The 12,039-nt window shown below is 41.8% G+C and overlaps 2 protein-coding genes across 2 annotated transcripts in view; one reads left to right on the forward strand and one right to left on the reverse strand.

Annotated features, from left to right (window-relative positions):
• The window catches only part of ROR2 (receptor tyrosine kinase like orphan receptor 2), a 218,017-nt gene that overhangs the window by 190,593 nt on the left and 15,385 nt on the right, over positions 1–12,039 (reverse strand). The gene's annotated exons all lie outside the window — the stretch shown is intronic.
• LOC118983676 (prostaglandin reductase 1-like) lies at positions 5,557–6,757 on the forward strand. The gene is given in 2 exon segments (XM_037041310.1): positions 5,557–5,988; positions 5,990–6,757. Coding segments are annotated over 2 exon segments (888 nt in total). The 5' UTR covers positions 5,557–5,626; the 3' UTR covers positions 6,516–6,757.

Here is a 12,039-nt window from a genome sequence, read left to right on the forward strand (position 1 = left end):
CCTGTTTTCCACTAAAGACCCATGGACAGACTCTGGACATATTCTAGGGCTCCCTGTGACTAAAGGACAATGTGGGTCAAGAATTAAACCTCAACACAGAGTACAACGTCTGTCCTTAATACAGGGGAGGTTACATGTGGACTTCAAATAAAAACTTTAGGATTGACCAGATATGGTAAACCTTTTACCTGGGTAATTACCCTTGATGCCAGGCTTCTTTAAAGCATATTTAGTTCACAGTATGACAGAAGTAGCACAGTGGTGGCTCGAAGGGCCAGGGAGCCACAGCACATGCAGACTAGAGGGGACATGGTTTGGGACACTGCACTTACTCAAAGGTGCCTCAACCTATTTGTCTCACCAAATTCTCCCCTGCCACTCTAGACAGGATGAGGCCTACCCTCAAACTAACCCCAGTACACAATGGGCAAAGGACAGGAGAAAACTGTCAGCATCACTGGTGTTGAGAAACGCACAGATCAAAACTACAGCAAGACACCACATCACACACATTACAATGACCATTATCAAAAACAAGGACCAGAGAGGACGCTAAGAAGTCGGACGTTCACAGCTGCTGGCAAGGATGGAGGAGGGTGCCACATGGTCCACACAGTCTGGCGGTGCCTGAAATACCACACCATCATCCTACAAGCCTACCCCTGGGCCATGTCCCCGAGAGCCGAAAGCACCTGTGTGAGGGAGACAGCATGCCAGGGGTCAGCACCACCTTCTCTGAGGTCCAGTTTGGGGAGATGAAAAGTTCTGGAGATGGATGGAAGAGATAGTGGCAGCAACGTCAGTGTACCTCATGCCACTCAACTGGACACTTAACATAGTTAAGACAGAAAATTTTATTTTGTGTACATTTCACCACAATTTTAAAAAGGGAATATATGCGTTTTTAAAAAAGAATGGCATATCATTGAAGCTGGTGAAACGGCTGTCTTTTCCCCTATTTTACAGGCCTGATACAGCCCCAAAGAGCAAAGTAACCCTTTTTGGAACATAACTATTTTGTCAACACCTAGTTTCCTAGACTGCACTCTCCGCTCAGAGAAGGGTCTGGGTCACACTGAACCTCCTCCTCCATCCAGAGGCCAGGGGGCCACCAAGGCCTTTGTGCTCTCTGCCCTCAGTCATCCAAATGAGTTTGGGATTTGAGCTCCTCAGAAAAGCAGAGATTCACACTAGAGTCACTGGAAGCATTTGCAAATGATCTGGGTTCCCCTCAAGATGAAAAAAGAAAATTCTCCATAAGTGAGTCCATCTCTCTCAGGCAAGGCTGAAAATCATTTTGAGAGTCAAGAAGTGGAAGACCTGCTGACTACAGAAGCTGAGACACAACCTATGTAAGTGGTGTCCCTGAGACTCTAGCAAATAGGAAAACATATATTTCAAGGGTATAACAGACAAAATAAACTCAAAGGAAGGCTCAATTTGCATGCTGGATCCCAAGAAAACTGGACAAGATCAGTCGTTATCAGGGCACAACCAGTAAAGTTCCTGAATTTCAAGAATTCATATGTATCTGATAAATCTTTGCCCTTCTTTTATGATTTACATTGATCATACAACGTAAAGAAAACAAATCAAATCAAAGGAAAAGAAGAGAAACATTAAAAATAGAAAATTTAACCATAAACAGGTGACAGACTTAAGGCAAAATATATTATCTCAAGAAATACAATTGAGGAAAAACTTATTATCTAGAAGAAAAACAATCAGTAAGAATCAAAACTCAAATACAGCTATTTGTTATATTTAAAATATCTGTCTAAATCCAAACAACTAGGAGGTAGAAAATGTTCAAACATAAAGACTGGCTGAGCAAATGTCACAAATATGAAGAACCATATAATATTAATAAGCAATTTAATCAGAAGCAAAAAGGAAAAGGGACACTTTAAAGGTAAAATCCTCAATGAGGATCCTTTGTATACAGTATACAGCAAGAGTATGTTTACAGTTGTTGGTATAGAAACAATACAATAGATAATACAACAATAAACTCTGTGTTTTGCATACTCACAACAGTAAACCTACTTTTGCCTCACCCTGTATACATCCAAAAAGCAAAGTAAAAACTGAGGTAAAATTAGAGAAACAAACAGAAATAAGGGCAGATACGTGAATTCACTTCTGTCCTAGGCAGATAAAGAAAACAATAGTATAAGAAAGATACAAGAAAATGAAATTACATAACCAGTAAGGTTGCTCTAAACTGAGATTATGTTTTCCTAAGTTCCAAATGGATATAGCAAGCAATAACCAAAGTTTAAGCAATTGAAAAACATGAAATTCTGCCCTGGCTGGTGTAGCTCAGTGGATTGAGCACGGGCCTGCGAACCATACGACAGCGGTTTGACTTCCAGTCAGGGCACATGCCTGGGTTGCAGGCCGGTTCCCGGTAGGGGACGCACCAGAGGCAACCATTCATTGATATTTCTCTCTCTCTCTCCTTCCTTTCCGCTCTAAAAATAAAAAATAAATAAAATCTTAAAAAAATAAAAAATTTTTAAAAAATGAAATTCCCCAACACTAATATATACAGACCATACTCTCTATAAACAAAATATAGTAAAGCTAGAAAATAATTTCCTAGAAATATTAAAATTTCTTCTACAACTCTTGAGTCACAGAAGAAATAAAAACTGAGATTATACACTATCTAAAAAATACAATAAAAAACATTATGTAACACCATCTAAAAACTGAAGCTGATCCTACACTTACAGGAAAATTTACACCTGTAAGAGCTTGCCTTACTTATAATAAAAATTGTTCTAAGAGTCATCTAGAGCAGTGATTTTCAACTGGTGTGCAGCAATAAATATTTAAAACGTACACTACCCGACTATTTAATTAGGGGCCTGACCTCTTTTCCCTTAGACTGTCAAGTAAAAAAAATGACAACAGCCAACACAATAGCCATCTAGGGTGAATGAATCAAAATTATACCTATTTTTGTCAGATCAGAAAAAAATGTGTATTTTGGTATGCCATAGAATTTTTGTAACTAGTTTATGTGTGCCATAAGATGAAAAAGGTTGAAAATAACTGATCTAGAAAACTAAGTGAGTCCAGCCAGGAAAATTCTGGGTAAATGGGTAAAGGAACAGATTAATCTCACCAAATATTAAAATTCATAATACTATAGTAATTAAAAGTTGAACAGACACTGAATGATCTAGAAATAACACCAAACTAACATGAACACCAAATAACACCAAACGTGAAATTTTAAAAAAGATTTTATTTATTTATTTTTAGAGAGAGGGAAAGGGAGGAAGACACAGAGAGAGAGAGAAACATCAATGTATGGTTGCCTCTCATGTGGTCCCCACTGGGCACCTGCCCCCAATCCAGGCACATGCAGTGACTGGGAATCGAACCAGTGACCCTTTGGTTCACAACCCACACTCAATCCACTGAGCTACACCAGCCAGGGCCTAACATTAAACTTTTAATGCCAATAAAAGACTGCTTTTCCAATAACTGAAAAAAATAAATTATTCAATAAGGAATTTCACTTCTCTGAGGTGAATAAATAAAGCTGGATCTAAATTCTATGCAAATGAAAGATTTAACCATAAATGGTAAGTCATAACAACCCACCAAAAAGGATATTTTTTTAAAAATCTTGGTATGGCAAAACTCAAAATACATAAAATAAAAGCAGTTTAGTTTGACACCACAAACCTTTCTGCATGGAAACAATTATCATAAGCAAATTCAAAGGACCACCTGTGAAAAAATATGTTCATATGATCTAGAATAAATTTAAACATTTTTTGAAATCGGTGAAACAACTAAAAACAACTTAACAGAAAGTAAGCAGAGAAAGCAAACAGGTATTTCCCAGAAAAAAGAAACATAAGTGACTTATGAAGACATCCAGCATCATGGACAATTTAAATAATGTCCATGCACAGAATTAACATGACTTTCTCCCCGCTCACCCCCAGACTTACTGAAATTAAAATGCTTGGCAACTTCCAGTGTTAGCCATGGCTTGGAGAATACAGAAAAACTCAAACTCTTGGGGGGAGTATAAACTGCTGCCACCTTCTAGAAGAGCAATTTTGTTGAATCTTAAAAAAAAAATTTGAATAAATACCTTGGACAAAAAAATCACTTCTGAGAACTGACTCCACAGATACAAATACACACACACAAAAAACAAAATATGTATCCACAGATGTTTGTTTCAGCACTGTTTTATGTCAGTAGCTAAAATCAAAAGTATATACCCGTAGGAGACCAGTGAAATGACTTACACACATCCAAGTGACAGATACTAGTGAAGGCTTGAAAAATAAGGTACCTGGCACACACTAATATAGAAAGATTTATAAGAACTATTGTATGTGAAAGAGCAAGCCTAAATTCAGTCTGAATATAATCTCACTGTATTTAAAAACAAATCAAGGATGCTATAACATGGATGGCCCTTGAAAACATTATACCTGATTAAAGACATGAGATACAAAGGTCACTTTGTCATCTATTTATATGAAATTTCCAGGACAGACAGATCCACAGAGACAGAAAGATCAGTGGCTGTCAGAGGCTAGGGCAAGAAATGGGGAGCAACCATTAATTCAGAGGGTTTGCTTTGGGGGCGACACAGTGTTCTGAATGTGGGCAAGCATGACTCATATTGCACAATATGAGTATCTGCAATTCCACTGAACTGTGCCCTTTAAAATGGTTTTTATGTCCTGTAACTTCTACCACAATTTTTAAATATAAGCAAATACAGAAGATGCACAGACAAGCATGTGTGCCTAGAAAATGTGTGGAATGAAGTAGACAGGCTGCCAGTCAGGTTTATTTGGGGGTATCTGGGGGGAAAGCATGGGGAAGGAAGGTGAGAAGCTATGAGATACTTTTTACTTTATACTCTTCTCAGTTTTCATTTTTCAAATCATTGCATGTTACTGGGTTTTTTGTTTTGTTTTTTCTTGATTTTTTTAAACCAAGTAATAATACACTAGCCTGGCAAAAAAATAAGACATTACAGAGAAAGCTAAATGAAGTCTCTTTGATCACACCCAATGCCAGGAGGGAACTCTTGGAAGCATTTGCCTACATAAAAGATTAAAAACATGTAGTATTGTTTTATGAGGGTTTTCACATAGTGATTTTTAAGTAAATGCCTGCAATTATAAACAGATAATTGGACACCTTATCATGAGGACCTCCCCTACCCCCCACCCAAAACTCAGGCAAGGCCCCAGTCTACGGCCAGGAAAAAGCAATTATAAAGAGCATTTTTAAAACTTAATCCTGGACAAACCAACTTACAGGCATACTTGGTTTTCAGTCTTTCTTTTTCTTTTGTTTTATATCAGTCTGGCTTTTAGACCCCATAGGAATGTGTGGTTAGTCGACTAGAAAAAAATCTTGAGTTTTTTTTTACTTATTAAAAAAATGGTATCATAGTTTAGTATAACAAAAGAAAAAGGCAACCTTATTTGAACTTTAAAAACACGTCACTAATTAGAGGTAATTGTGCTTGGGCCTGCCTTGCCAAGCAATGGATTTTCCTTCTTCAAAAAGAAAACAGCAATCTCTACCGCCTTCTCCAGGCACTGGAGCCCACAGACGGCTGAGTGTCAGGATGGTTCATGCTAAGAATTGGACCTTGAAGAAGTACTTTGAAGGCCACCCTACAAATGGTAACTTTGAGATGAAGACAGTTGAACTCCCACCCTTAAAAAATGAAGAGGTCCTGCTGGAAGCTCTGTTCCTCACTGTGGATCCTTATATGAGACTGGCAGCCAAAACACTGAAGGAGGGTGATACAATGATGGGGGAGCAAGTGGCCAGAGTTGTGGAAAGTAAAAATTCAGCCTTCCCAACAGAAGCTACTGTTTCAGCCCCTTCGGGCTGGGCAACACACTCCATTTCTGATGGAAAACAACTGGAGACGCTGCCTGAGGAGTGGCCAGACATGTTACCTCTGTCTTTGAGGTTCGGGACCGAGCATGACAGTCCTGACAGCCCATTTTGGCCTGCTTGACATCTGCAGAGCGAAGGCTGGAGACACAGTTCTGGTGAACGCTGCCACAGGAGCCGTGGGCTCTGTTGTGGAGCAGATAGCTAAGCTCAAGGGCTGCAAAGCTGTCAGAGCAGCAGGGTCTGATGATACAGTTGCCTACCTTAAAAAGTTTGGATTTGATGTTGCCTTTAACTATAAGATGATAGAGTCTCTGGAAGAAACTTTGAACAAAGCTCCTCCTGATGGTTATGATTGTTATTTTGATAATGTGGGTGGAGAATTTTCAAACGTTGTTATCCCCCAGATGAAGAAGTTTGGAAGAATTGCTCTCTGCAGGGCCATCTCCACATATAACCTCACTCGTCCACTTTCCCCAGGCCCACCCCCAGAGGTTATTATCTATCAGCAGCTCCGCATGGAAGGGTTCATCGTCAGCCGCTGGCAAGGAGAGGTCCGCCAGAAGACTCTGAAAGACTTGCTGAAGTGTGTCACTGAGGGTAAAATCTAGTACAACGAACATGTCACTGAAGGGTTTGAGAACATGCCAGCAGCATTTATGAGATTGTTGAAAGGAGATAATTTGGGGAAAATGATAGTGACCGCATGAAAAAAATGACACACAGAATTTAGAAATCACTTGCATGATTACTTAATTTCTTTTGAATCACTTAGTAAAAGTGTATACTGCCTTCGCTTTATAAGAATAGTGGTTGTAATGAGTTTGAGCCATCTAATAAAGTACATTTCAATAAAAAAAGAAAACAATGACAAACTGAATTTTGCAAATAATGAAGAAAAATGGTATGCCACGAAAAAGGTGGCTGACTCTAACCTACACAACAATTATATGCTGAACCAGACAACCAGAAGGTTGTATCTACGGACCCTAGAAAAAAGATGCCTACACAAAGAAGGCTCCTGGGTGGCTAACTGGGCTCAAATTTTTAAAACACCCTCATAGCCATTTCCACAGAGGGGCCTCTCACAGAAGCTGCACTTTGGGGAGAAAGCTGCCTGCCGCCCACCCTGAACTGCCCACCTGCACTGTGTTCTTGCCTTCTGAGCCAGCCCTTATAAAGGAGTTCCTAAAATTTTACTTTAACCAATAAGACTGAGGCATTTCCTGTCCATTCAGAGTTGCACAGCTACAGTCCCCCTCCCAAGAGCATCTTCACAGACCAATCACAGAAGCTCCATTCTGACTAATCAGAACGATGCTTTTTAGATCTATCAAACTATAAGGATTTGGACACTCATTTGTATAAGGATGGATCTATCAGGAACCAGGGGTGGGGACTTCAGTATATATAAGTCAGTTCCCCTCTGGTTCGGAGAGCACACTTTTCCTTTCTATGCAAGATGAGAACTCTGTTTTCCCTGCCAGAACTGATACACCAAAGATATCTCAGCAGAGAAGAGAGCACAGGACCAGGCCAGACAAGACTGAATCAGGTGCAGAACACAGCAGTCGAGCCAAAGAGAAGCCTTGCCCCAGGGCTGCCCTACAGCCATGCTGTTTCATAAGGGAGCGATCTGCACTGAATAGTTTCCTTCTTCACTGCACCCCAAATTCAGCTCCTTGTGATCCAAAGCATCCACAGTCAGAAGCCCTGACAGCCCCTGGGGTGCACACTGGCACCCATATATATAACCATTCCTAACTCTCCCTCTGCATGACTCCCCTCACACCCCACTCTCCAGCACCCAAAAGTGCCTATACCAGTGGCCTCTCATATAAGCAGCTGGCCATAGACCCCTGCACCCCTGTCCACGGTTTCCACAAAAGCTCCCAAGAGACTGGCTAGGGGCACCCCTTGGAAAACTCAAGGCCAGTGTCAAGTCAATGTTTTTTTCTGTCCATGGAAACTTGACACTGCTGGAGAGCTATCCCTGTGCTTTGTAACAAGTGCCACTGATCCAAAGGATAGAAAAATGTACTTCTAGAGCTCCTTCCCTTACCAGACCTCCCAGGACTTTGTGAGTTCAGGGTCCTGTAAGCCAGTCCATGTCCACGTGTCCCTTCCTCTCCATTTGGCATTTCCAAGGCCTCCCCACTGGACCACATTTCAAAGAATCCAATGGCCTCCTACTTCAAAGGCCCTCACACCCCGACAAGTCAACGGGCTGACAAGCTACACAATCCCACTCCCAAAGATGTCTGCTTTCCTTGGGTTTTCTCCTTGTTGTTAGCCAGGCTTCCCTGTGAGAAACAAAGGCCTGGGGAAGGACACACTGGATGTGTGCCTGGTATCTTGGGGCTTTTAGGGGAGTTTGTGAGGGTCCAACTCACTTGCTCTGACCTCTGGGAGAACCCCTATCTAAGCCTCAAGTCCCCTCTTGAGAACAAGACAATCAGCTGGAGAAAGGTGGAGAGGACCAATGGGTGGGTGACCAATGACCCTTGGAGAGAAGGCCTGGACAGGGAGCCAATGGCACAGAAGTACTCAAAGGCTACCCGGGGCTGGCCACAGAGCTGTCTGGGGAAGCAGCACTGGCCCACAAGCTCTCCTGGAGGACGGACTTGCTCATGTCAGACCCTGGGGCACACAGAGAACTCCTACTGGCCCTGGTGACTCTGTGCCAACTTCTCCACCACTAGCGTCCCTGGACCCAGCCAGTTAGTTACCATACAAGGCCCAGAGGACTCAGAGAGAAGGGGTGTTGGTTAGCAATTGAATCTTTTTAGCAAATAAATTCTTTTGCAGATGCTCAAAAAATCATCAAATCAGTAGAAAACAATACCTGATTAGCATGCACATAAGTATAGATGAATAGACATGAGTCAGCTAGGGCTCTCTGCACAAAGAACCACAGCAGCCACGGTGGCTTAACCAACAGACACTTAAGGTCTCTGTTCTGGAGGCTGGAAATCAGAGATGAAGGTGTGGTCAGGGCTGGGTTCTCTGAGGCTTTCCTCCTTGGCTTGCCAATGACCTCCCTGTGGCTTCACATTCAGCTTCCCTCTGTGCAAGTCTGTCTGTGTGTCCAAATCTCCCCTTTTTATAAGGGCACCAGTCATACTGGATCAGGACCCACCCTAGTGACCTCATTTTAACTAGATTATGTCTGGGAAGGCCTCTCTCCAAATAAAGTCACATCAGAGTACTGGGAATTAGGACTCCAATATATTTTTTTGTGAAGAAGCACAATTCAACCTAGAACAATATAATATTCTGCTTATAAAAAGTAATTAAGAACAATGAACCTCCATCTTAACAGCCATAAAAACTTGAAACTGTAAATTATGGTGGTTTTTAAAATTATTTTTCAGTTTATTAGGATATAATTGACTTATATCACTGGTAAGTTTAACCTCTACTGCGTAATAGTTTGAATTGCATGTATTGTGAAATGATTACCATAGTAAGTTTAGTTATCATCCATCATCTAATATAGATACAATTAAAAAAATTAAAAAGGAAAAATAATTTTCCTTGTGATGAGAACTCTTAAAATTTACTCTCTTAACAACTTCCCTACATATCATAGAGTAGTGTTAGCTACAGTCATCATTTTGTATGTTACATCCTTAGTGCTTACAACTAGGGAGCTTGTACCTTGTGAGCACCTTCCTGCACCTTCCTTTTTTTTGTTATAGTTGCCATACAATGTTATATTAGTTTTAGGTATATAACATAATGATGGAGTGTTTATACACCTTATGAAGTGACCACAATAAGCCTAATATCCACCTTACACCATACTTATTACGCTATTATTGACAATATTACCCGTGCTGTATATCACATCCCAGTGACTTATTTATTACTAGAAGTTCGTACTTCTTAATCTCCTTCCCCTCTTTTACCCATTTATCCAACGCCCACCCCTCGGGCAACCAACAGTTTGTTCTCTGTATCTTTGAGTTTGTGAAACTGTAAATTTTGAAAGAGTTCCAATCACATTTCTACCTCAACATCCTGTTAAATGTTTTCCATATTTTGCTCTAAGTATCCCCACAGAAATGGGCAAGGGAGATGGGACTGCTGAACTGCAGATGCACTGCTCAACTGCATGCGGCACATACCCTTCTACGGCCAGATTCTCTCCCCACACAGGAACTCTCTTTGAAATCTCCTTCTGGTGACATCCACCGGTCTCCAGATTCATTTTAGCCATTGTGCAATAATAGTTGAGCTTTGGGGCCAGTTATGGCTCCTGTGAAGAGGCATGTCAATACATCCACTTTCTCCCCATTAGAAATAGTGCAGCAGGGAACAGCATGCCTCCCAGGCACATATGTTGTTTTTAGAGCAGGCAATAGAATATGTGTATTTTAAATGTTAACAGACAATGTCAAACTGCCTTCAATGTAGCAGCTCACACAGCACAGTGCCATGCTCCCCACATCACTGCTGACACACACCGCCTTTTCTGATTGAGCCAAAACTCAATCAGAAAAAAAAAAAAGGGATTTACTGTCTTATAACCTCAGCTTTCTTAAATCCTAATAAGCCCAAGTTCTTTTCCTAAATTTTTGCCCTTTCATACTTGTTCTACAAACTGCCTGCTATACCCTGTGTTCCTCTTTTAATTGGGGGACTTATTTTTGTTATTTATCTTATGAATTCTTTACAAAGCCCCCTCATCTGTCCTGTATGTTGAGAACACATTCCAAACCCTCCACCCTAGGAAGCAAAAAACTGAGTCTTTTGTCTATGAAAAGGGAGAGGGAGGCAGTAAACACCTGAAAGCTAAAATGCCTTCCTCCCTCTATTTCTACACTCAGCATCTTTGCTTTTAATAAGCCCAGGGCACTAAGAATGATAGAGAATGACCCACTCCAGACGGGCTGCTGCAGAGTACTCTCCTAGGGGAGGCAGAGGCAGTAAGGCCTACCCAGAAGGAGAGGTCCAGAATGAAGGGACTGGCAAAGGCTGGATTAGATAAAGCTTGATTGGACCCTCCCTGTGCACTGCCCCACTCCTCTATGTGGGGGAGGGCCCCTGGGCCCTGCCAGCAGCCTTGGGAGCCAGAGAAGCAACACATGCACCTGCTGGAATGCAGAGCTGCAACCTGATGGGAACCCCAGAGTCTGACTGAAGGTTGCTCTGATGGTAAAAACCAAGGTTTGTGGGTACACCTTGCCTGGCTCCCACTGCTGCGAACAGAGCAAGTGTAAAGGCCATTTTCCAGAGAGCTAGAAAAGCTGGCAGCACATGGGATAACGCTTGCCTATGATGCCTGTGATAACAGCATTGCAATTACGTGGAATAGTTCTTACCACTCATGCTTAAGTGTTTCCAGTTACAAAAATTAAGGCTGCCTAGGGCTCATTAAGTGGGCCAGAGGGAATGAACCAAAATTAACAGGACACGGTAACTATTGAACTTGGCTGAAAAATATGTAGGGGTTCATTGTACTAGGCTAACTTTACATATGTTTGACGTCTTCTATAATTAAAAAGCTAAGGAAACATGTGTTAGAAGTTCTGGCAATTCAGTCCCCCAGCCAAGATGGAGGCACAGGCAGATACACTTTGCTTCCTCACACAACCAAAAGAAAGACAACAACGAATTTAAAAACAAAAACAACCAGAACTGCCAGAAAATCGAACTGTATGGAAGTCCAACAACCAAGGAGTTAAAGAAGAAACATTCATCCAGACTGGTAGGAGGGGTAGAGACAGGTGAGTGGGTAGAGAGGAGGAGGCAAGGCAGCAGCTGGTGGATCAGGTGGTTCCATATTAGTATATGGATAATCTGGGAATAACTGGAGAGAGGAAGAGACAACACAACCCAGAGATCCAGCATGGGGAAACTAAAGCCTCAAACCTCTGGTTATAAAAACCTATGGGGGCTGCAGCAGTCGGAGAAACTCCCAACCTCACAGGAGAGTTCGTTGGAGAGACCCACAGGATCCAGGAATGTACACAAGCCCACCCACCTGGGAATCAGCACCAGAAGGACCCAAATTGCTTGTGGGTAACAGAGAAAGTGACTCAAAGCTGGGCAAGAGCTGAACAAGCAGCATTGTTCTTTCTCAGACCCCTCCCCCGCATACAACACCACAACACAGCCAAGTGGGTGGCC

This window comes from Sturnira hondurensis, unplaced genomic scaffold (assembly GCF_014824575.4).
Source record: "Sturnira hondurensis isolate 20B ecotype Veracruz unplaced genomic scaffold, ASM1482457v3 Scaffold0000460, whole genome shotgun sequence".
Lineage (NCBI taxonomy): Eukaryota > Metazoa > Chordata > Mammalia > Chiroptera > Phyllostomidae > Sturnira > Sturnira hondurensis.